The sequence below is a fragment of the Neovison vison genome, chromosome 5 (genome assembly GCF_020171115.1).
Source record: "Neovison vison isolate M4711 chromosome 5, ASM_NN_V1, whole genome shotgun sequence".
Classification (NCBI taxonomy): Eukaryota; Metazoa; Chordata; class Mammalia; order Carnivora; family Mustelidae; genus Neogale; species Neogale vison.
In genome coordinates, this window is record NC_058095.1 from 56,150,208 (window position 1) to 56,174,438 (window position 24,231).

General features: G+C 53.5%; 1 protein-coding gene and 1 long non-coding RNA gene across 9 annotated transcripts; one reads left to right on the top strand and one right to left on the bottom strand.

Annotated features, from left to right (window-relative positions):
• Positions 1-11,380: 11,380 nt before the first annotated feature.
• ALOX12 (arachidonate 12-lipoxygenase, 12S type) lies at positions 11,381-23,256 on the top strand. 8 transcript variants are annotated; one of them, XM_044248924.1, is made up of 15 exons: positions 11,556-11,617; positions 11,808-11,977; positions 12,078-12,279; positions 13,205-13,286; positions 13,389-13,511; positions 13,623-13,726; positions 13,977-14,137; positions 14,983-15,126; positions 15,914-16,123; positions 18,436-18,522; positions 18,730-18,899; positions 19,384-19,505; positions 21,646-21,746; positions 21,847-22,038; positions 22,160-23,256. In XM_044248924.1, exons 2-15 carry the CDS (start codon positions 11,858-11,860, stop codon positions 22,337-22,339), a joined length of 1,998 nt encoding a protein of 665 aa, XP_044104859.1. In that variant the 5' UTR covers positions 11,556-11,617; positions 11,808-11,857; the 3' UTR covers positions 22,340-23,256. The 8 variants fall into 8 exon arrangements, with proteins under 8 accessions (XP_044104863.1, XP_044104864.1, XP_044104865.1 ...); XM_044248927.1 differs by lacking the exon at positions 11,808-11,977 and having other exon boundaries at positions 11,383-11,617; positions 21,985-22,038; XM_044248926.1 differs by lacking the exon at positions 11,808-11,977 and having other exon boundaries at positions 11,383-11,617; positions 19,420-19,505.
• Positions 16,853-23,922, bottom strand: LOC122906680. The gene is made up of 4 exons (XR_006384587.1): positions 23,520-23,922; positions 21,971-22,051; positions 21,535-21,801; positions 16,853-17,702 (listed from the first exon to the last, which is right to left on the bottom strand). It is a non-coding gene; the product is annotated as an uncharacterized LOC122906680 (long non-coding RNA).
• Between the last annotated feature and the right edge of the window lie 309 nt (positions 23,923-24,231).

The following is a 24,231-nucleotide window of genomic DNA, read 5'->3' on the forward strand; positions in this document are numbered from 1 at the left end:
GGTGAGAAAAAAATGGAAGAGTGGCACTATTTTTTTAAAAAAAATGTTTTTGTAAGTAATCATGAAGGACAGGAGCTCTTCCCCCCTCTTTGCTCTCATTCCTTTCTCCACTAAAATGCTAGTTAAGGGACATTTTTAAAAGCATAATTATGGGATGCCTGGGTGACTCAGTTGGTTAAGCGGCCACCTTCGGCTCGGATCATGATCCCAGGGTCCTGGGATCAAGACCTGCATCGGGTTCTTTGCTTGGCGGGGAGCCTGATTCTCTCTCTCCCTTTGCTGCTGCTCTGCCTGCTTGCTCTCTCTCTCTCTCTCTCTGTCAAATAAATAAATAAAATCTTTTAAAATAAATAAATAAAAGCATAACTACAAAAGGAACAGGAGATTGCTGGTTTGCCAACTGTATGCAGAGGGGGCAGGGAGAGACGGAAAAAAGAGGCTGTTTACCCTAGATTGGTAGGTGGCAGTTTTAATAAGCAAGGGAACTTACTTACTGAGGCTTGTCTTGGGTGGCACCAAGATGAGCAGATCTCCACACCCGGCTGCCAAATCTTAAAAGTTTGTGAAGAAGCCATAAGTGGATACAGTCCCGTATACTCCCCAGAGGGTGTCAACAATACATTACTCTCTGTGTCCCTGAAAATGGCTCCCACCACAGGAGTGCTCGGGAGAATATTCATTCCAGGGGAGGTGGGAGGAGTCTCTGATTGCCTGAGTCCAGCTCTTGGGGGCACTGTGATCACATTCTCTCGATCACTTCTCCCAACAGAGATGATGCAAGGGTAGATAAGAGACGACATCTATGGCTTGGAAGCTGAAAGCACATGGACAGGTGGTAACCAGGTTGGCAGAATAGAGAAAGTTGAAAGTCAAATGCCTACCGGGTGAGGGTGAGCCCATCAGCACCGATCCCCCAGGAAGGCTCAGGAACTGGAATACCAAGGAACCTTGCCGTTATGAGTGTAGGTGAGCCTGAGCACAGCCAAAATGCCTGAAAATCTGCATGGGAAACAAGCAAATGGCCTCCATAGTCCTTCATCAGCCCCCTTGGGCAATTCTCTCTCCTTCTCCCCAAAAGAAGACTAGAAGTTTACCCTCTTATAGGACAACAGGACTCTGGACTCGGGACACCAGGTGGGTGTGCCCTACTGAAAACAGAAAATCTAAGAGAAAGCCAACATGCCAAACGGTGAGTTCCCCATCCTCTTTCTCCAAATGCTGCCAAGACTGCTGATGGCCAGGCTTCCACACCCCAAACAGGAAACTGGAACGCTGCTCTTTGGAGGAGCCAAGCATCCAACTAGTAAATGCCTAAAGATAATGATGCTGAGGTCCCACTCCAATGGCCAGGTCTCTGCTCCTTCCCTTGAAAGCCCCACAGTGGGCACACTGACTTTCTTAGTGGCTCAGACTTAAATGTGAAGAGAAAGCCAAGGATCACCAGACATTTAAAAAGAGAAAGGGACCCAAAAAACAGGAATAGTGCAGGAATAGAAGGGTTTTTTTTTTCCAACTATAATTACCGTGTTCAGAAATATTACTGACTTAGCATCCTTGAAACAAGAGGAGGGTGGGTTCTCTTAAAGTTTTATTTAAATTCCACTTAGTTAACATACAGTGTAATGCTAGTTCCAACTGCACAATATGATGATTCAGCACTTCTACACACCCCCCAGTGCTCATCACAAGTGCACTCCTTATTCTCCATCACCTATTTCACCCATCCCTCCCCCACCGCCCCCCGGTAACCGTCAGTTTATTCTCTACAGTTAAGAGTCTATTTCTTGGGGCTCCTGGGGGGCTCAGTTGTTAACCATCTGCTTTCAGCTCAGGTCATGATCCCAGGGTCCTGAGATTGAGTCCCACATCAGGCTCCCTGCTTGGCAGGAAGCCTGTTTCTCTCTCTCTCACTCCCCTTGCTTGTGTTCCCTCTCTCGCTGTGTTTCTCTGTGTCAAATAAATAAATAACATCTTTTTTTAAAAAGTCTGTTTCTTGGTTTGTCTCTCTTTCTTTCTTTTTCCCTTTGCTCCTTTGTTTTGTTTCTTCAGTTCTGCTATGAGTGGAATAAAGCGGCATTTGTCTTTCTCTGACTGACTGAATTAGCATAATACTCTCTAGCTTCATCCAGGTCTCTGTGAGATTTCATTGTTCTTAACGACTGAGTAATACTCTACTGTAGCTGTATCCTGCATCTTCTTTACCCACTCACCAGCTGCTGGGCACTTGGGCTGTTTCCGTAATGCGGCTATTGTAAGTAACACTGCCATAAGCATCAGGGAGCGTGTAGCCCTCAGAACCAGTATTTTGTACATTTGGGTAAACGCCCAGTAGTGTGATTGCTGGATCCTGAGGTAGCTCTGTTTCTAACTTTTTGAGGAGCCTCCACACTGTTTCCCACAGTCGCCGCGCCAGTGTGCACTCCCACCAACAGCGCACAAAGGTTCCTTTCTCTCCACAGCCCTGCTAACACCTGTTCTTCCTTGTGCTGTTGATCTCTTCTGTTCTGACAGGCGTGAGGTAACACGCATTGTGGTTTTTTTTTAAAGATTTTATTTATTTATTTGACAGAGAGAGATCACAAGTAGGAAGAGAGGCAGGCAGAGAGAGAGAGGAGGAAGCAGGCTCCCTGCTGAGCAGAGAGCCCGATGCGGGACTCGATCCCAGGACCCTGAGATCATGACCTGAGCCGAAGGCAGCGGCTTAACCCACTGAGCCACCCAGGTGCCTCCGCATTGTGGTTTTGATGTGCATCTCCTTCATGACGAGGGATGGTGAGCATTTCCTCATGTGTCTGTTGGCCCTCTGGATACCTCCTTTGGGAAAACGTCTTGTCATGTCTTCCGCCCATTTTCTAACTGGATTATCCATTTTTCGGTGTTGAGTTTTATACGTTCTTTATATACTTTGGATACTACCCTTTATCAGATGTGTCATTTATCAATATCTTCTCCCACTGCAGAGGTTGCCTCTTAATTGTGTTGTTTCCTTTGCTGTGCAGAAGATTTCATTCCCCAATGGTTTATTTTTGCTTTTGTTTCCCTCGCCTCAAGAGACACGTCTAGAAAGAAGTTGCTACAGCTGATTTCAAAAAATTACTGACTGTGTTCTCTTCTAGGAGTTTCATGGTTTCAGGTGTCACATTTGGTTTCAGGTGTCACATTTCTTTAATCCATGTTGAATATATTTTTAATGTATGGTGTAAGAAAGTAATCCGGTTTCATTCTTCTGCACGTTGCTGTCATGTTTGCCCAACATCATGTGTTGAAGAGACGGGCTTTTTCCCATTGGATATTCTTTCCTGCTTTGTCCAAGATTAGCTGATCATAGAGCTGTGGGTCCATTTCTGGGCTTTTTCTTTCTGCTCCATGGATCTGTGTGTGTATTTTTGTGCCAGGGCTGTACTGCTTTGACGACTACAGCTCTGTAGTAGAGCTTGAAGTCAGAACCATGATGCCACCAGTTTTGCTTTTCTTTCTCAAGGTTGCTTTGCCTAAGGGGTTTCTGGAGTTCCACACAAACTTTAGGATTGTTTTTCCTAGCTCTGCGAAAAATACTGACAGTATTTTGATAGGGGTTGCACTGAATCTGTAGATCGCTTTGCGTAGTACGGACATTTTAGCACTATTTGTTCTTCTAATCCATGAGCATGGGGTGTCTTTCCATGAAATTTCTTTCATCAGTGTTTAATGGTTTTCAGAGAATAAGTGTTTCACCTCTTTGGCTGGATTTATTTCTAGGTATCCCTGGTTTTGGTGGAGCAAAGTGCTTTTTAAAAGTAACAAAGAACAAGACAGAAAAGATTCAATAGGAAAAGCATTTTTAGTTTAATAGAAAAAGTGGAGATGAAGTTGAGGAGATCTCCAGGAGAGCCGTAAAAAAGAGCTAGAAATTAGAAAAGGCAATATGTGAACTATTTCCTTTTTCTTTTCTTTTTTCTTTTTTTTAAGATTTTATTTATTTATTTGTCAGAGAGATGGACAGAGCACAGGCAGGCAGAGTGACAGGTAGAGGCAGAGGGAGAAACAGGCTCCCTGTGGAGCAAGGAGTCCAATGTGGGACTCGATCCCAGGACCCTGAGATCATGACCTGAGCCAAAGGCAGTTGCTTAACAGACTGAGCTACCCAGGCACCCCTTCTTTTCTTTTTTTTAAGTAGGCACCACACCCACCCAGTGTGGAGCCCAATAGACGGACTATTAATTGGATGTTTAAGTCACTGTATTTGGAGATTTCTTTGTTATGGAAATTAGCCTATACTTACACTAACAAAAATACCTTCCAAAATCTAAGGAAGTTCATTTCCCATCCTGGTCTTGTCCTAGGCAAATTACCAAGCAAGTGTGAGTTGAATAAAGACATTTTCAAATACGCAAGATCTCAAAAAAATGTACCTCGTGAGCCCTCCTTCTCAGATTGCCCCTGATGCCAGATTCCGTGTGCACTGGCCGCCCAGTAAATAAATGTGTAAGGACTGTCTCACTAACCACGATTCTATATGTCACTGAGAAACCACCCTATCCAACACGGGCCCATGAATTCCAGAAAACATTTTTAATCAAATCATCTATACAGATAGTAGGCCTGCAGAAAAGTATTTCCTTGAGACCCTGCACCCTCCAGAGGCAGCCCTAATGGAGACTTTTAGAACATTGAGGTTGTAAGTAATCTTTGGGGAGGGATTCATGACAGGGATCAGGGCAGAAGGCGACTGAAGGGGTGAAGAGAATGGGTGCTGAGGCTGTCAATCATGCCATGACTGCTTCGGGCTGTTCCACCTGTTCGTTACATGTGTGGCTTTGAGGACATCCCTTCCCCAACTGAGCCTTACTTAGTACCTTCATTTACAAAAGAGGAGCAATGACATCGACTTCTCAGAGTCTTGTGGGACTGATTAAATGCATTCCTTTTCTTTTCTTTTAGTTTTTAAAGATTTTATTTATTTATAAGTAGGCAGAGAGAGAGAGAGAGGAGGAAGCAGACTCCCTGCCAAGCAGAGAGCCCGACTAGGGGCTCCATCCCCGGGATCATGACCCAAGCCGAAGGTAGAGGCTTTAACCCACTGAGTCAACCAGGCGCCCCTAGATGCATTCCTTTTCTTATGTTCTTCAAACACACACACACACACACACACACACACATACACACACACACCCTGATTGTAGCCAATTGTCTGGGGCCAGGAAGGGCAGGGCATGAATCTTAAGAGGGTCGGTCTCTGCACTCTTCAGTTTACAGACACTCATGGTAAAGACATCGATACCTGAGAATTCCATCTGGTGAGGTCATTTAGGTACGTGGAGAAAGTAGCAGATGGCCTGTTAGTTAGAAAACACCTTGAAGACACATTTTGGTTTCAGAAAGCCAGGAGGCAGAGCAGAGTCTGAAGAGGAGGTGAGACTATGAGAAATAAGTGTTTTACACAGTAAGAAAAATGGGGATTTTTCCCCAAGCACGCCATTGCGGAGGAGAGGGTGGAAGTGGGGAGAGGAGGTAAGAGAGCCTGTGAATAAACAGAAATAAGATCAAGTAAGAAAATTCCAGATTTTGTGGATTGGGTATGGGGATGCCAAGGATCAGGTCAAAGAGAAGTTTCTAGCGGAAGGAATGACTGCAAAAAGGGTTAAGAATTTAGATGGCTGATACGAAGCCTTACAGGTGATCCTGGCTTTATTTTAAATTTTGATATCATGTTCATCCCATATTTTTTCTTTGCATTCCTTTTGATCTTTTAAAATACTGTATCAAGAGGCACCTCAGTGGCTCAGTGGATTACACCTTTGCCTTCGGCTCAGGTCATGATCACAGGGTCCTGGGATTGAGCCCCGAATCGGGCTCTCTGCTCAGCAGGGAGCCTGCTTCACCCCCCCCGCCCCCGCCTCTCTGCCTACTGTGATCTCTCTCTCTGTGTCAAATAAGTAAATAAAATCTTTTTAAAAATAAAATAAAATAAAATACTGTGTCAAAATATACTATATCTTGATTACTGAGTTTTGGGAGGCCCCTGAAATGTTGTGCCCAAGGTGAGAGTCTCACTTGCCTCACTCTGGTCCCTGCCCTGGCTGTTACCTTTCGAACCTTCACTACCAGTCTTTTACATGGAAGGAACACCTGAAAGCCCAGGGACAGAGACCATCACGCAAGACATGAAAACTTTCTGGGAATCAGTGAGTAAGAAATTTGAATTATGTAGGATTACACGATAAACGTTAGAACCAAGAGAAAGGCAAGCAGTGGCTGGGATCCCAGAAAAGGAGTGGGATTTTCGTATCCCCCACGGCAGACCCCACACTCATTTGTCCTCTACCCTTTGTTTCTCTGAGACGGAGCGGAGGGTGCAACACACATGGGGGTGACCCTCCAGAGACGTCCTGAAAAGATCAGCCAGGAATCGGAGGTTGGTGTTCTAAGAAACTGGTGTTCTAAGAAAGTTGCAGTTAGGGGTGGAGAGAAGGCCCAGGATTAACTTCTCAACCTCTTTACAGAAATGCGGAGAAGAGCCAGCTTTGGACCAAGTAAATCCAAGCAGTTTAAGAGATGCCAGTCTCGTGAAAGTGGGCCCAGGAGACCTACCTTGACCCCATGTTTGCTTAAAATGCAAGTTGACAACATGTGAGAATGGGACCCGGTGCCCACGCCTGATTTTTACCACTGATGCAGGGGTGGGAAGAGCGAGGGAGGGGCTCATGTCAGCCTGTGACAGAGCCTCGGGATCCCTGTTCCAACGATTAACAATCTGGATGATTGAAACCTTTTCTCTTCCTTGTGTCTAGCAACCAAGCAGTGAGCACTGCTGAGGAAATCACAGCCCTGAGTCACGTTTCTCTACCTTCTCCATTACCACCCCCTTACAAAACCCAGAAAACATTGGTTTCTTCATTGCTCTCTGTCCCTACCGCTTGAAATGTTCATACTTTCACGTATCTGTTCACCCGTGTGGTCCTTTGGAGGGCCACAAACCACCATTAACATCTGAGACGTCACGTGGGTCCACGCCCGTGTCCTCTGTGCCTTGCCCGGATTTTATCTGCCCTCTCTGGGTCTTCCAGAGCAACGGTCAGATGAGCCACCATTGAACTCCAGAGGCTTCTATGAGCAACATGTCTTAAGCGAAAACTGCAAGCTGTAGGAAGTGTGGACAGTAGGGCAGAGATTTTCTGAACAACCCAAACCAAGCACCCCTCGAAGCATATTCATGATCGCAGATGATTTTCGAATGCACAGAAACCTGAGCAGACCCTTGGGGCTCACCGTGGGCATCCCTGCTGGGATTGGGGTAGTGAAATCAGTGGGAAAGGAGGCAGCTAAAGGGTAAAAATCTGCCAGCTTTTTTCCTCTCTGAATGGACACGGCTCCCTGAGAGGAAACCATCTTTGACTCTTCTCTGAGCCTAGAGCGTCCCTCTCTCTGGCCCCTTCTGAGGTCCCCCAAAGGCTTGTCCTTCCTGGCCACACCCTCCCCGTCTCCCATGCCACTCCAATCTCCCTTGGTCTGCAGAATGGGTAGGTGAGGAGGAGGGGGTGAATTTGCCTAAAGGGCCCAAGACACTACCTGAAAGAAAAGAGACTGAGATTCAGAATTTCTTTTACACGGTTCAATAGTACTCAAGTCCTCTGTGGAAGCCTGAGAAGGTTCTACCACAGATCCCCCAACAGGAAGGAACACAAGGGGTCCCAAAAGTGGCCACTCAAACGACCAGGCTCAATGCCAAGGCCTGACAGTTTCAGAGGCTAAAGCTGGACACGGCCTTGGCTCAGTCCCCTCACACCAGAGTCACTCTTGGGAATGGTGCCCAAGCCCGTGTGAACTAAGAGCTTGGAAAGCCTGAGCGTCTATCACTATCGGTGGCCTATGCGGGGATGCCTGCACCCGTTAGACGGTACAGGACAGAGTTTCTGCAGCTATAGCCCCGAATAAGGACAGAAGCGAGCGATGACACTGAGACAGAAGTGCCAGGCGTCTTACAAGGAGCGAGTCCTCAAGGGACTGACTGGAAAACGGGGAATCGTTTCTCCCCCACAGTCAGGTCCTATATCTGCACAGCCTAACGTGACATGGTTTATAACGTGACATGTCCGCATGTCCCAGTCACCCTCGAGGAACAAAGAGACATGTCTAGAGCCCTGTGCCGAGTACGAGCTCAGACACTGCTGTGCCAGGCGCAGTGGGGTTACCCTCTCGGGGGGCTGCAGCTGGGACCACACTGGCACACGAGAAAGGAAGGAGATGAAATCATTCCTCGGTTTAGAAAAACACTTGCACAAGCCTTTCTGGCCATAAAACCTCAGGGCCACCCCCCCACCCCCAGGCCCTGGCGGTGACCTAGTGAGGGAAGCTTTGATCAGGAAGTTGGCTGCCCTGCGAGGAGAGGTCACGGGAACGTGGGAGCCGCCTGGCTGGTGGCGTGGGGAATGGGGTCTGGGAGTCTGGAAGAGGGGGCGAGCTCAGCCTCGGGGTGCTCATGGGGCCGATGAGGCCTTCCTTCCCGCCGACGGCGAGGCAAGATCCAGCGTTTGGCCCTTCCAGCAGCATGCGGAACAGAATGGTCACATAAGGGAAAAAAAAATTAAGTAAGAGGTTTAATTCTCTGTATTGAAAACAAGAGACTGCTCCCCAGTGCCCTTGTCTGAGGACATTTACGTTACAAAACATGTCATTTGGGGCAGTTCAGCGCCTGCCTTGGGCTCAGGTTCCGCATTGGGCTCCCTGCTCGGCGGGGAGCCTGCTTCTCCTCTCCTCCTGCCCCTGCTCGTGTTCCCTCTCTCACAGTGTCTCTGTCAAATAAATAAAATATTTTTTAAAAAAGAAAACGTGCCATTTTACGCTCTTTCTCTGTCTCTTTGAAATGTGTGTGAATCTTTTTAGAAGCTAAACAAGCTTCTTGCCTGCTTTATGATCCAGGAATGTCTTTCCCAAGGGCCTGGGATCTACCTCTTTGAAATGTTCACATCAAAGGAGATAGTGCCCCTCTCTCCTACTTCTGTGGGAGCCCAGGAGCCTAACCCAGGGGGGCTCCATGCTCCAAGCTGCAAAACCGCCTGCCGTCATAAAGATACAAGAACTCTGGGGCGCCTGGGTGGCTCAGTGGGTTAATCCTCTGCCTTCACCTCAGGTCATGATCTCAGGGTTCTTGGATCGAGCCCCGAATCAGGCTCTCTGCTCAGCGGGGAGCCTGCTTCCCCCTCTCCCTCTGCCTGCCTCTCTGCCTACTTGTGATCTCTGTCTGTCAAATAAGTAAATAAAATCTTTAAAAAAAGATAAAGAACTCTGTGCTTCTCACAATCGAGCCTAGCAATCACACGGACGGTCATCCATTACCAGGTGATGGCAGGATGAACGGTGCAAAAGGTGCCATCAAGCCTCTGCCTTGAGGGCTGGTTCCTGGCTATCTTGAGGAGGTGGAATGGGCTGCACCTGCCTGTCCAGAGGGAAGGGGTAAGGTGTCTTTCTGTCTTTGTGGTCTCATCGTGGGTTACTTGGGAGGCACATCCCATACTGGTTTAATGCTTCTTCAGAAAGAAAACTGGTTTTCTCCGCTACCTTTGTTGGAGAGGTTTTTCGGGGCCAGGAATTGTATTCCCCCAACATAACTCAAGTGCTTAAAAAGGAAAAAGAAAAGAAGTGGGGAAAAGGTTCTAGAGGAGTATGACCCCTAGTGGGAGTCTAGGGTCTCTGGAGGGACCTGGAGAAACTGCGTGGTGGTAGGGCAGAGGAATTTCTAGAAGGGACGCAGACATTCAAGTGGAAATTGTTTCCCATGAGTAAATAACAGCATAATCACAGATAAAACACACTGGCTTCAGCTAAGTGTTTTAAACATACTAACTCACTTCGCATATGCACTAACTAGAATGATTCTCGATTATTCCTTCCCCCTCTGCCATGTGATCCTGCTGTGCGCTAGACAGGGCAGAAAAGGTGTCACAAAACAGTGGGGAAGCAGGTTCAGGGGTGGACTGATTTGGCAAAATCAAACAGCCTCTCGTATAGGCAAAAGCAACCTTTTGGGGTCTGTGTGGGAAAGGTCAGACACAGCTACTACATAGGGGGCAATGTGAGCCATTTTACTGGGTGAGCCCCCCAAACTGCGAGAACTGGCAGACACCCAGTTCTGAGCGCAGACGATGTAGGGAGGGGTCAGCCTGGAAGTAAGAAAGGGAATGGCAGCCTGGTAAGGACCAGACACTTCTGTGAGGTTGGGAGGCTGTCCTGTGGGCCGAGAAGCCCTCTTATCCCCAGTAACCACCATGCCATATCATTTTGAGGGTCAGGCTCAAGAAAGAAGCTTTAACTTGCCCTGCCCTAGCATCGCCAGGCATAACCTGGGAACCAAATGTTTCTAAGGGACCTGGAGCAGGGCCTAGACAGGGACCTGCCAGAGGCTTCCTCAGATTCCTGGGCAGGGGTGAGCGTGACAAAGCCTGAGTCTGGAATCGGCCTCCCAGAGCTTACAAAGTCCCTAACCAGCACTGGCCCCCAGTTTCCTGTCCTTAGAGCCCCGCAGGAAATATCTGGGGGGGGTGGGGATAAGGACAAGGAGGCTGATGAAAGAAGTGGGATTTAAGGCCCAGTGAAAGCCGTTTACATATAATTTTTCAGGAGAAAACAATTTGGGTAGGGGAAGAACTCATCAGGATCAGTGAGACAAATTAATCTCAAACCGCAGGGCACGGAGCTGCATTCACCTGGCAAGGACAAAGGTCATGGGAATCACCCTTGTATGCTGGGTTCCTACCTGACTCCATGCGGCAGGCACACTAACACATGAGTCCCTAATATTTTCTGCACCCACTGAACGTAGGACAAAAGGAGCTTTGACTGCCCTGTCAGGCCTCTCTGTTTCTGGTGTATCTAGGATGTGCGAAACTGGGCTGTGGGACAGAGGGGAGCAAGTCCCTGAGCTGCTACTTTTTCAGGCTCTAGGGAGCCCCTGGTCGTTTCCTGCAGGAATGGGCTCCAGTGAGGTAGAAATCAGGGACCAGAGGTCTTGAGGGAAGGGGAGGGGGATGCGGGTGGGTCTGCGGGAGCCCAGCACGGCCTTCCAGGGCAGCCTTCCCCAGGTGCCAGCCCAGAGAAGGGGAGACTTCCTCCCACTTTGGAAGACCCACTCACCCTCTCTTCCTCCCGCCTCCGTAGAGGCCAGGATCCTCCGCCTCACTCCCAATAACCCCGGGGCCACCGCGACCGGCGACCCCCGCCCCTGAGGTCGGGCGGGGCGCCTCCATCCTCTTGGCCCCGCCCAGGCCCAGACCCCTTTATCTTCCGGCAGCGACGCCCCACCCGGAGCCAGGCCCTGCCCCGCAGCCCTGCCGCCGCCGCAGGTTCGGGCTAGTCCCGGGCGGGGACAGGGCGTGAGGAGGGCGGGCATGCAGAGCATCTTTAAAGGCCCACGACTCCCCGGAGGCGCCTCGACACCGCCGGCGGCCCCGGGCGATCCCCACCAGGGCGCAGGACCGGGCTCCGCGCCCGAACTGCCGGGGGCGCCATGGGCCGCTACCGCATCCGCGTGGCCACCGGGGCCTGGCTCTTCTCCGGGTCTCACAACCGCGTGCAGCTGTGGCTGGTCGGGACGCGCGGGGAGGCGGAGCTGCAGCTGCGGCTGCGGCCGGCGCGGGGCCAGGTCAGCGGACGGGGAAGGGGCCCGCCGACCTTGGCCCGGCCTGGGACCGCGGCGGTGGGGCGGCGGGGTCGCGGGGGGCGGGGGGCGGACGAAGGACAGCCAGAGCGCGCCTGGGAGGACTTGCCGGGGCAGGGAGAGGATCCGGAGCCAGGGCCCGGGCTGGACTCGAGTCCCTCCTCCCTTCCGCCAGGGTCCTCGCAGCCTCCACGGCTTCCCCAAGTGACCCCAGGGCCAAGGTCGATGCGGGAGGAGCGGTCTGGTGAGAGGCTGCTCAGAGAGCGCTGCGCGGGGACAGCTCAGGGACGGACGGAGGTCGGGGACGTCGGACCCTGGGGCGCAGGTGTCTGGAGCAGGGAACAGGTGTTGTCTCTAGAGGCCTTGGGCAGCGGAGGCTCACGCACACCAAAACGGCCTCTCCGGGGCCCCTGGTGCTCAGTGTCCTGGGCTGTGGTCCCCACAGGAGGAGGAGTTTGATCGCGACATCCCCAAGGACTTGGGGCCCCTACAGTTTGTGAAGTTGTGCAAACACCACTCCCTGGTGGACGACGCGTGGTTCTGCGACCTCATCACGGTTCAGGGCCCGGGAACCTGCGAAGAGGCCGCCTTCCCCTGCTACCGCTGGGTGCAGGGCCAGGGTGTGCTGAGCCTGCCGGAGGGCACCGGTGAGGGCTTGGGGGGCAGACGGGCAGAAACACCAAGTGAAGTGGCCATCCGAGCTGGGCACAGTGGGTGCTGGGCACAGGAGGTTGGGACAAGACAGGGGTCAGGGAAACGTCACTCAGTACGGAAGTTACAGCCAGGATGAAGGGCTTCCAGGGAGGCTGGAAGGGAAGGTCGTGATCTGGAGACACCCTCTTCCAAGAAGGGGACGGGCCTGGGGTCGGAGCAGTAACGGAAAACAGAAGAGCAGAGTGGAAAGGAGATCCGTGTGTGGCCAGACTAATGGGGGTGTGTGTGGCTGGAATGGAATGGCGGCAGGTGCAGAAGGAGACAGGGACCCCTGGGCAGGTGGAGCTAAGGCAAGAAGATAAACGCTCTGAGCCATGAACCCAGAGCAGGTGTGGTTGGGGAAGCATGAAAGGAGACTGTGAGGGACAGGGAGCACCGCGACAGCAGGGCAGGGACCATAGGAATTTGTTAGTGTTGGAAACAGGAGATGAATCAGGAGACACACGAGGGCAAGGGCAGTAAGGATGGAAACGTGGAAGATACAGCTTTGACACAGGCAGGGACTGGCCCAGAGAGCAGGAGCAAGTCAACAAAGTCTGTGGTGGGAAGTCTAAGGAGAGTGACCCTGGGAAAGACAGCCGGCACAGCTGCTACACAGCAGCCTTCAAGGACAGTGGAAGGTGTGACAGGTGAGGCTGGAAACATGAAATCGAGCCAGGCAGTACGTGGTAGAAACAGGTGTGGTCCCATGGTGATTAAGACGTTCTCAGCCTGATGAAGGGTATGAATCCAACCATAGGTATAGATGATTAGGATCCGGTAGGGATAGACAAATCGAGGAAGAAAGGAGACATGCAGGGGAGAGCACAGGTCCACACAGAACCGTGCGGTCAATCATCTTAATGCCCGACCCCCCAGCACGCCTGCCAGGAGACAATGCCCTGGACGTGTTCCAGAATCATCGAGAGAAAGAACTGAAGGAAAGACAAAAGCTGTACTGGTGAGCACTGGCCCGTGAGCACCCCAAAGGTCCCCTCTTCCCTGGCCCTGCCCCCGTCACTGACCAACACACCCTCCCTGAAGCTTGGGCCCCATCTCCTAGCTGGGACACCTGGAAGGAGGGGCTACCCCTGACGATAGCGGCCGGGTGTCAAGACGATCTGCCTCCGAACATGAGATTCCACGAGGACAAGAGGCTAGACTTCGAGTGGGCGCTGAAGGCGGGGTGAGGAAAAGCCTGGGGCTCAGAGAGGAAGGGCCAGGAGACCCAGGAACGGGGGCGACGAGGGAGGGGCCGAGAGCTCGGCGATGGGTTCACGTCCCCATGCTTGTTTAGGGCGCTGGAGATGGTCCTCAAACGTGTTTACACCCTCCTGAGCCCCTGGAACCGCCTGGAGGATTTTGATCAGATCTTCTGGGGCCAGAAGAGTGCCCTGGCTGGTCAGTGGTTCCCCAAGATGATCCCTATAGACCCTGAGGGCCCCTTTGGATGACCCAACCGCCACACCCCAGAGTCCCCCATGATCCCTTCCCTTAGGAGACCTGAACATCTCACAGAGGCCTCCAGAATGAAAACCCAGGGGCTGGAGACTGGGTGGTGGTGTGCTGGGACCACTGGGGTAGGGCCTGGGGGAGAGGGACCTCTGGGCTGTGATAAGCACCTCCTCCTCCCCCCAACCTGACCCCACAGAGAAGGTTCACCAGTGCTGGCGGGATGATGAGCTTTTCGGCTACCAGTTTCTCAATGGGGCCAACCCCATGCTGCTGAGACGCTCCGCCTCCCTGCCCTCCCGGCTGGTGCTGCCCCCGGGGCTGGAGGCACTGGGGGCCCAGCTGGAGAGGGAACTCCAGGTACTGCCTCCCATCCTGCTGGTTCCCCTGGCCTTGCGAAGTGCTGAACGGGGTGGGGGGGGCACCAAAGATGAGTCAGGGGGAGGGAGACTGTGGGCACCCACCCTGCCTGGGTGCAGAGTCCCATGCTGGAAAAACCTACAGGTGACAAAGCGTGCAGGGGAAACTCTGAGGTGCCCCCAGGGTGGAGGGCAACGGTGTGGGTTCCCAGGGCACAGGTGGAGCCAGCGATGGTAACAGGGACAAGGGCATTCGCTGGCTGCTGTCCAGACTCCCGACCCAGCCACTCGGGCAGGCAGGGGAAGGTGAAGGAGGCGCTGCCGGAGGTGGAGAGCGGGGAGGTCTCTTGGAAGAGTGCTGGGTTCAGAGGAGAGGAGCCGGGTGTGAGCGTGCGCGAGCATGCGTGGGTGTGTGCTGGATTCCGCGACAGCAGACACTGGGGACCCTGGGGGTGGCCGGCAGCAGAGCAGAAGTTTGGACACGTGGGGAAAGAGCTCAGTTTGCTGAGCCAGGGGGTCGCTGGGGGCAAACACAGGGAGCAGCCACGGAGGGGTGATGGAGAGGGGGCTGGCCAGCGTGGCCGAAGGATGGCTTCCAGCACCCACACCGCGGACAGCACTGTGCACAGGCCGGGTCCTGACCCCGGGGCTGCTCCCGCACACGGGTCACTGTCCGTTCGCATCTATAAACGGAGAGGCACTGGCCTAGATGCTCCAGTCCCGCCAACAGGACACTGGTACCGACACGGGATGGCGGCCAGAAGCTACATCAACGTGTCCCCCTTGGTCCTGGCCCTGGAGGTGTGATTTCCACTCGAACCACGGGCACCTTCCTCCTCTCCCCAGAACGGTTCCCTGTTTGAGGCCGACTTCATCCTGCTGGATGGAATTCCAGCCAACGTGATCCGGGGTGAGAAGCAGTACGTGGCCGCCCCTCTTGTCCTGCTGAAGATGGAACCCGACGGGAAGCTGCTGCCCGTGGCCATCCAGGTGAGGCGCCCTGGGCGTGCCCCACCCCGCACCGCTCTCTGTTGGCCCCAACCTCTGCTCCTGGGGATGCAACCCCCACTCCTTGGCTCCCAAACGCTTCTCCTCACACAGTGAGACCTGTCTCCTGTCACTCCATTTGCCTGCAGTCTGCTTTCCCCTGACTCACCCAACTGGAAGTTCTTGTTCTGCTCAAGAGTCACAATGGCCTTTTGGATTCTCACCCTGGACCCGCTGGTTCTCAGACTTTAGAGGGCATCGCAGTCACTGGCGGGCCCATTAGCGTATGCGGCTGGGGCCAACCGCCCACAGCCGGACTTCCTGATTCCGTAGGTCTGGGCTGGGGACGGAGTGTGTGTATTTCTAACAAGCCTCTGAGTGATGCTGGTTTGGGAACATACTTTGAGAAACACCCTAATCCCCCTGGAGCCTTTCTGACTCCAAACACTCACCACTGGACGAACACCCTTTCTCCCGCGGTTCTCAACAGCTACAAGTACTGTCTGCTGTCTCACCTGTCCGGCTTCCCTTTCCCACTGGCCAGCCCCCCGCAGCATCTCCTCCCTGCAGCCCCCGCTTTGACGCTCCCGCCTTCACCCCCTCCATTCAGGCACTGGTGTGGCGACACCGCCAGCGAGAGGCAGGGCAGAAGATGGCCTCAGCCCTTCCCCTGGATTGTAACCCCTGGGGAGCAACCGTCTTCCTCACTCCCCCGCCATTCCCACTGACCCCCACCCACCCACCAAAGAAAAACAAAGTCTCCATAACAGGCTTGATTTCCTGTTTACAGATCCAGCCCCCCAGCCCCAGATCCCCGACCCCGCCGCTGTTCCTGCCCTCAGATCCCCCACTCGCCTGGCTCCTGGCAAAGACCTGGGTCCGAAATTCCGACTTCCAGCTCCACCAGCTCCAGTACCACCTCCTCAACACTCACCTGGTGGCCGAGGTCATCGCTGTGGCCACCATGAGGCACCTCCCGGGGCTGCACCCTGTCTTCAAGGTACGTGCTATGCTCTACCCTCTGTATCCCAGTTCAGACCCCAGGAACAGGAAACAGCCCGAGAGCCAACGACAGGGCGACCACAAAAATGTTTGTCAGTTTGTGAGAGCAAGAGGGGAGACGAGCTGGAAGACCGCCTACCCCCCAAATCCCCTTTCAGTTGCATCATTTAGGGTTCCTTGAGGACATCTTACTGAAGGAGCCCCCTGAAATTCTCAGAGAGCTGCCGACCTAGCAATGGGCCTATATTCTAACAGGGGTGTTGTTAGGAAAACAGCAACCTTGTTTCTGCCTTACGAGCCTCTCTGTGCAGCCAGGACATGTGACGCCCATGAGACCATCCAGAGACCGGTATCTGGAACTAAAAATTACAAGAGACAGCCCACAGACACCAGAGAACTGATGGGAGAATGTTCTACCCCAGCTAAGGAGTTTGCTAAGTAGGAACAGGTCAGAAGACACCCCAGGAGGCAGGTGGAAAAAGACACACGTTGGAAAGATGGTGATCTGGAAGAAAAGTAAAAAGAAACCAAGGACTTGGCTGGGGGTGGGGAGCCACAGTGTGCCGGGCACCAGACCGGAGAAAGAAAGGCCAGAGGACCGTGCTGTGGCAGCATCCAACAACCCACAAGCTGGGGGTGTGGTAAAAACCTAGAAATATTGAAATCTGATAAAAGAGTGAGCTCAGTATCCATTGCTAAGCAGAAGGCAACAAAATAAGACTCACAGTTGCGTAAAAATGTCCTCAACATCTTGCACAGGGACACGGCTAAGAAGGGACAAATCCAGTGGTAATTGCCAGAAACAACCCACCCGGGAGGAGAGCCAGTCTGGAAGCTTCCATTTTAGGTGCCAGGAGCGGAAATGTTGGCAAGATATGCACACAAGTTCCAGCCGCGGGGTTTCAGCTGGGGGCTTCCCGGCACTCCCGCCCCCAAGCCTGGCCACCGGTAGCCGTGGCCCCTCTGAGTCTAGAGTAGCACAGATCAGACGGATTTATGGCTCTCAGGGTGCTCCTGCGTCACAATCTTCTGGTCTTCAGGAACAGGTCAGGCTTCTATTCGGGCTCACGCTCCCCCATCACGAAGTCAGCCCTGTCCCCACCTATGTCAGCCTTGTCCCAGGGCAGACGGCTGGGCTGTGGTCAGTCCCACGGGAGAGCAAAGTCTGCTTGCTCACAAAGATTCCGTGCGCGGGCTGGCTCTGGCCTCAGATGCTGGGGTGCGCATCCAGAATCCTGACCTCCTGAATCCAGAATCCTGAGCACCACGGCAGGGTTGTGAAAGGACAGAAGGACAGAACACAGCCTCATGACACTGGCTAAAAGCTACGAAAGTCCTTCGTTCTTGCAAGGACCACTCCTGTCATTAGGGGCTGCTTGTCCTCAGGTAGCCGCTCTGCTCCCGTGGACTCTGGACTTTCTAGGACACTCGGCATCTCTCAGGAACTTTCTGGAAAGTTTCGGGCCAGTGCAAACTGCCTTCACATCTTGATCCTGGAGGCCCCGCTTGGGTCGTTCGCTGAGCGCAGCACCCACAGGTCTGACAGACAGCAGCACCGCTTGACGGCCGCACATACGCTGGGTGCAAATAAGACAAGGCAGTCGGGGGTCAAAGGCATTCCTGCAAGGACCAGACAGCCTTCTTCCGTAGCTAGCACGAGTGTTTGCTAAAGCTATACAACAGAGGGATCTGACCGCCCAGCTCGGGGTGGCGCGGGTCTGATGTCAGGCCCCCTGCGGGGTCAGCAGGAGGCTCAGTGCCCCCCACCCCGTAAGTGGCTCATGGCACCCACCCCGAAAAGGGGCCTCGCACTGCAGCCCCTGACAGGGAAGCAGCCAGAAGACAGCTTCAGCTGTGAGGACATGAAGGACAGAAACATAAAGTCCATCACGGGGGCTGGTTCTTGACACCAGCAGTCAAGGTGGGAACCGAGACAAATGGCAATGACTCTAGCACCAGGGGCTCCATGGGGGCCCGACGGCTGGAGCGCTGCAGCCCCCGAGATGGGAGGCCCTGTCATCACCCGCAGTCCACAGGATGGGAACTGACACAGATCAACACTCAGAGGGCCCGTGACCCTGAATGAGCACAGAAGCAAGTGCTTTAGTACAGCGTGATGGGCAGCAGGGGGCAGGGAGAGCAGGAGAGGGAGCGATGGGAGTGAGGGGAGCAGCAGAAAACCAGACCCACGGGGCAGGCAGGGCAGCGAGGAGAGCCTCCAGCAGGGAGAGGCCACGAGGCTGGGCCCCATGCCCCATGAGGCAGGACCCCGCGTGGCCTCCATAACCACCCCCACCCCCTCCACCCCAGCTCCTGATCCCGCACATCCGCTATACCTTGGAGATCAACACCCGGGCCAGATCCCAGCTCATCTCAGAAGGAGGGATATTTGATAAGGTGAGGAGGTAACAGGGCCTTGCGGGGGTGGGGCCACTTGTCACCCAGCTCTCTGTGACCTCCTGCCACTTTCAGGATCCCAGACCAACCCTGGGGAGTGTCCCTTCCCCCCCATGTCCGTCAATGAGCAACCCCACCTCGGAGCCCCTTGCTTGGCTCCGTCCTGTCGCTCAGGGCCTCCCCTCTCTGCCCTCTCTGCCGTCGCAGGCGGTGAGCACGGGTGGCGGGGGCCATGTGCACTTGCTGCGTCGGGCCATGGCTCAGCTGACCTACTGCTCCCTCTGTCCCCCCGACGACCTGGCTGACCGGGGCCTGCTGGGAATCCCAAGTGCCCTCTACGCCCATGACGCTTTACGGCTCTGGGGGATCATCGCCCGGTGGGTGACGGTGGGAGCGGGGCCAGGGAGGGGGAGAGCGGGGCTCCCACCTGACGTCAGCATGGGCCCAAACCCCACATGGAAGCAAGAAGGGCCCGACAGGAGGGGCAGGAATTCAGTCCTGGGCCGAGAAGGAAGAGTCAGGAGGCAGCAGGGAGGGTCTGAAGCCGGGGAGACTAAGACAGGAAGTACGGGGAGGGGAAGCCGCTGGTGGCTAAACCACAGGGTCCCAGGGCCTGGCTGGGGTCAGGGGAGTTTGTCAGGAAGAACACCTTTCAGCCATGCGGCCAAAATTCATAAAACAAGGCCTTAAAATGTTTCCTTCCTTTCTAAACCCATGTTTAGAAAGAGCTAAGGGATGTCCCCAAAGATGAGTCTAGTAAAATCTGTCCCCGGACACAGCAGGAGTCACCTGGGCCCAGGCCACAGGAAAGCAATAGAGGCTCTTCTCGCGGGAAGCTCACCTCCCTTCTCCCCCGGGCAGATACGTGGAAGGCATCGTCCGCCTCTTCTACCACAGGGACGACATTGTGAGAGGGGACCCGGAGCTGCAGGCCTGGTGTCGGGAAATCACCGAGGTGGGGCTGTGCCAGGCCCAGGACCGAGGTAGGACCCTTCCCCAGGGACTGGGGCCCTTGGGCCGCTCTGCCCCTCTGGGTTCAGGACCCCAACCCTGCATCCCACCTCCCTTCCAGCCATGTGCATAGCATCTCAATCCCATTCCCACCTGCTAAGACTCAAGCCACTTCTAGACACCCAGGGGCTGTCCTCCTCAGAGACCCTGGCCATCACCCTCTACTGCCATCCCCAAGCCCCAGGCGCATCGTGGGGCCCAAGCATGGGGCCCCATAAGACCAGAACCGCAGCCAGGGCGGGATCTTCCCAGGCCCTGCTGGGACCCCTGTTCTCCTCCTGGTTGTCTGTTTTCTCACGTGAGGACAGATACATGGGAAGAGCTCCCAGCAAGGCCCATGATGTCCCACGCTGCTTTCCCTCCCTGCCTCTCCCACCCGCCACTGTCCAGCACACACACATGTCCAGGGTGCACAGCGCATGTCCCACACTGCCCTAGTCCCATCCCGTCCCATCCCAACTTAGTACTATACAGGTTGGTGCCAACTGGGACCCCGCGCATGGCCCCTTGGGGCCACATTTCTGGGGCCAGTCCAGTTCCCCCTCCTCTCGGGTAGGATCCGGCTAGACCTAGGGCACCCCTACCTGCATTTTAACCTTTGGGGAAGGAACAGCCTTTCTCGAGTTCTTGCTAGGTTCATCTCCCCCTGTCTAACACACATGGGCCTACAGGGGCTGCTTTAGATCATTCTTGGGGTACATGCCAGCACCTCTGGCTCTCCGGGACAACTCCAGATGTTTACTGGGGAGAGCCAGGCCCCAGGGATGCGGCCAATGATAAACCAACACCTGCATTCACCCTTCCGGGCCCAAACTTTGTCTTGGACACCTCAGAACTGTCTCTCAGATCCCCCAGGCCCCCAGAAGACCCTTCCCCCTCTCTCCCCGCTCAGCTTCTCCCCAACCACTCTCTACGTTGGGAAAACAAAAATAAATATTCACATGTCAGCTTTAATCTCCACCAACTGCCTCTCATCCTCTCTTCCTCCACTCACCTCGGTTCTCATCACGCACTTTGCCTAATTTTCCCAGCAGCCTTTTTAGAGGAAATGTGCTAAAATTACAAACAGCTTGAGAGTAGCAGTCAGGAACCCGAGTTCAAGGTCAACCTCTGCCTTTTCCGGACCATGTGATCCTGACAAGTAGTTCTCTCTCTCTGGTCTTTGATTTTTTTTTTAACTGATAGAAAGGGAGTGATTATATTTGTTCCACTTAACTCATAGGCTTAGTGGCTCTAAGTCACCAACTCCACTGTAGAATCAGTGGCCTGAGATAACCTTTGTGGAAAGCCTCTCTTGGCTGTGACACTATAAATACATGACTTCTTCTGTTCCTCCCTTTATAACTCGGGCATTTACAATCCTCTATTGGGAAACAGGAGGAAACGTCCCTAAATTCCTAACCACTTTTTGAGGCAGAAGATATTCAACCACTCAGTGCTTTTTAGCCCCCGATAATAACAATTCCATAATAATTCCATAATAACAATAATCGTTATTTACCGAGCCTTTGTCACGTACAAGGTAATTTCAATATGTTATCACCCACATTTTATAAGCGAAAAAATGGAAATTCAGAGAGATTAAGTAATCAGCCTAAGACACCCAGATTATATTGCTTGAACCTGAAGTGAAACTCAGGTCTAATGCCAATGTATTTGAATAATTGAGTGAATAGACACCCATCAAAGCCAAAATACAGTGGACCCTCAAACAGTGTGGGGTGGGGTGGGGGGATTAGGGGCGCTGACCCTCCCCCGCACACGCCAAGCAGTCAAAAATCTGCCTATAACTTTCGACTCCCAAAAAACTTAACTACTAAGAGTCTACTGTTGACTGGAAGCCTTCCCAATGATGTAAAGAGTCTATTTACCCCGTCCTGTGTGCCGTATGCATTGTACGCTATATTCTGACAGTAAAGCGAACTAGAAAAGAAAAAACGTGAAGAAAACCATACAAAGGAGCAAATACATGTCTGTACCCACTATAAAAAAAATACATACCTAAATCGATCCACGCAGTTTGAGCGCGACTGGTGTAGACACCCCCAAGACGATCACCTGCATTTCTCTCCTCTCGCACTGGAGCCCCTCAATCCTGTTCCTCTCTGGCAGGTTTCCCCGTCTCCTTCCAGTCCCAGAAGCAACTCTGCCATTTCCTTACCATGTGTGTCTTCACATGCACTGCTCAGCACGGGGCCATCAACCAGGGCCAGGTATGAGAGCCGAAAGCCCAGGTCCCTGAAGGCAGGCGTCTGGACCTTGGGATTCCTAAGGGAGAGACAGGGGTTCAAAGCATAAGTCTCAGGATCCTAGGGTTGCAGTTTCTTCCCCCAGCTGGACTGGTATGCCTGGGTCCCTAACGCCCCATGCACAATGCGGATGCCCCCGCCCACCTCCAAGGAAGAAATAACGATGGCCACGGTGATGGCTTCACTACCTGATATCCGACAGGCCTGTCTTCAAATGACCATCACGTGGCATCTGGGTCGCCGCCAGCCAGACATGGTAAGAGGGGGCTCTGGGGAAAGGGAAATGACGGTTGGAAGGGAAACATCGGAACAGGGGCTAGGCCCTCCGTGCTTCTGCCTCTGGACTAGAAACTGATGCATCCTTTGTCCTTTCCTAGGTGCCTCTGGGGCATCACAAAGAAAAGTATTTCTCAAGTCCCAAGGCCAAGGCGGTATTAAACCAATTCCAAACAGATTTGGAAAACCTAGAAAGAGAGATCACGGCCCGGAATACGCGACTTGACCTGCCGTATGACTACCTGAAACCCAGCCGCATAGAGAACAGCGTCACTATCTGAGGCCTGTGGCATCCCCACCTCCAAGACTTCAGATCAGCTCCAGGACTAATGTTTCCAGTTTGAACGTCATGGTTTCCAGAGTCTCTGCAGCTAAAGCTCTATTTTCTCCCCCAACCAAATCCCCAACGTCGGTATCCGCCCCCCGCCCAGGGAGGGCAGCAAACCTTTAACATAAAGGCCAGATGATAAATATTTTAGGATTTGTGAGGCTGCATCATCTCTGTCCTAACTACTTAGCTTTCCCGACAGAGCACAGAAGCAGCCGCCAGATGATGTGGAAGTTAAGGAGCGTGACCGTGTTCCCATAAAAAATTACTTATGAACAGTGAAATATGTCACAAAATTCTCTTCTTCCTTTGCTTGGGTCCACCATTTAAATATGCAAAGAGGATCTGTGCTTTGCCAGATGGACAGGCACAGGCTGTGGGTTGGATCTGACCTTCAGGGGCCATCCTCGCACCGGGTAACCCCGCATTAGCCTGAGGCACTGACCCTACTTGCCAAACAGCCAGAGGATGCTCTGAGGGCGGATGGGGAAGATTTCCTGCATAATCAACTACCTCAACTAATTCTCCTTTCCCAGGAGCTAGATCCCCTACACCGGCGGCCAACCTAAAACTTCATGACTCTGTGCTTTGGCAACGTTCCCTCCACCCTGTTCCCCCTCTTCACGCACCTACCCCAAAAGTCCTCCAGTAAGAATGGTGTTCCTGGGGAGAACAAAAACCTGCCATCCCTGGATGGCTCCCTCCCCTCCCCCGGCAGCCTCGAGCTAAGGAGACCTGAGATTCCTGTCCCAGGGCCCCTCTCCCAGCCCCTGCAATAGTATTCCTGAGTCTCTATGTGTTTCCCTGGGTCCGAGTTTTCTGTCACAAGCTGTTTAAGAACAATAAGCATAAAATAAACAGGAAAAAATATTACAGAGTCATGTCCATTGCTGACCAGTGTGTCTTTGTGTGGTTCTGGGGTCTTGGGATCCAAATGACCCCTCTCGATTATGCTGCAATCGCTGTCCTCACTAGAACATGTACAGACAGCTCAGTGCAAAACTGCATTCTTTCAACACCCGATTTCCCTAAATGACCATCACAAAGCTGCCTCTCACCGCTAAAGCATACAAACATTTTCCCCCCAGAGGGTGACCTATTCATGTTTTTAAAAACTGTGTACCCTCCCTTACCCAAGGGAGGATATCCAAGGGAGGATAGGGTCGGTCTCCTTGGTGTACACGGGGAGGCAAAGAACACCGTTGCGTCCTCACTCCTCTGTCCAACACGACCGGCAGGACCGCTCTCCCTCACCACTGGTTCTCTGGCTCTGCTCCCCACCCCCCCGCACTCTTCTGAGCGCCCGCATTCTTCTGGACTCGGCCTCCAAGACCATGCAGCATTCTGTGCTCGGGAACAAAATGGCACTTCATGGGCACCCCCGGGGCGAGGGACCCGCAGCCACTTGAAGACGTCCTGACCACAGCGGGCCTCGGGAAGGGGCTCCTAAATCCTGTTCCGTGTCGGAACAGCTCTGCGCCAAGGCAGGGTGAGAAGATAGGAGACAGGGGAGTTCTTTCTCGCTGTCAGTCTCCGCGTCTCACTTACCACGACCCAGCACCCGAAACTAAGGCATCTGCGGGCAAACCCCGCGAGCTGCAAGCCTCTGCACCCAGCAGCCCATCGCCAGGGTAACCAGGCCGCCGAGCCCCTCCCTCCCCACGCCCGGCGCCTGCGGGCTCCTCGTCACGTGACTTGCCTGGATGGTCACGTGGCGCGCCGGGTCCTCCCATTCCAGCCTGAAAGGGGGGGACCAGAAACGGAGGGCGTTGCTACTGCAACACTGCGCCCCGGCTACAAGGGTTCTAAGGGGCTTCTGAGGGGCTGCTTCGGCCTCACACACCG

Coding starts and splice junctions, on each gene's coding strand:
- ALOX12 (XM_044248923.1), top strand. CDS start 11,483: ATGGGCCGCTACCGCATCCGCGTGGCCACCGGGGCCTGGCTCTTCTCC. Junction 13,512..13,622: donor GAGTGGGCGCTGAAGGCGGG/GTGAGGAAAAGC, acceptor ATGCTTGTTTAG/GGCGCTGGAGATGGTCCTCA. Junction 15,127..15,913: donor TGCTGCCCGTGGCCATCCAG/GTGAGGCGCCCT, acceptor TCCTGTTTACAG/ATCCAGCCCCCCAGCCCCAG.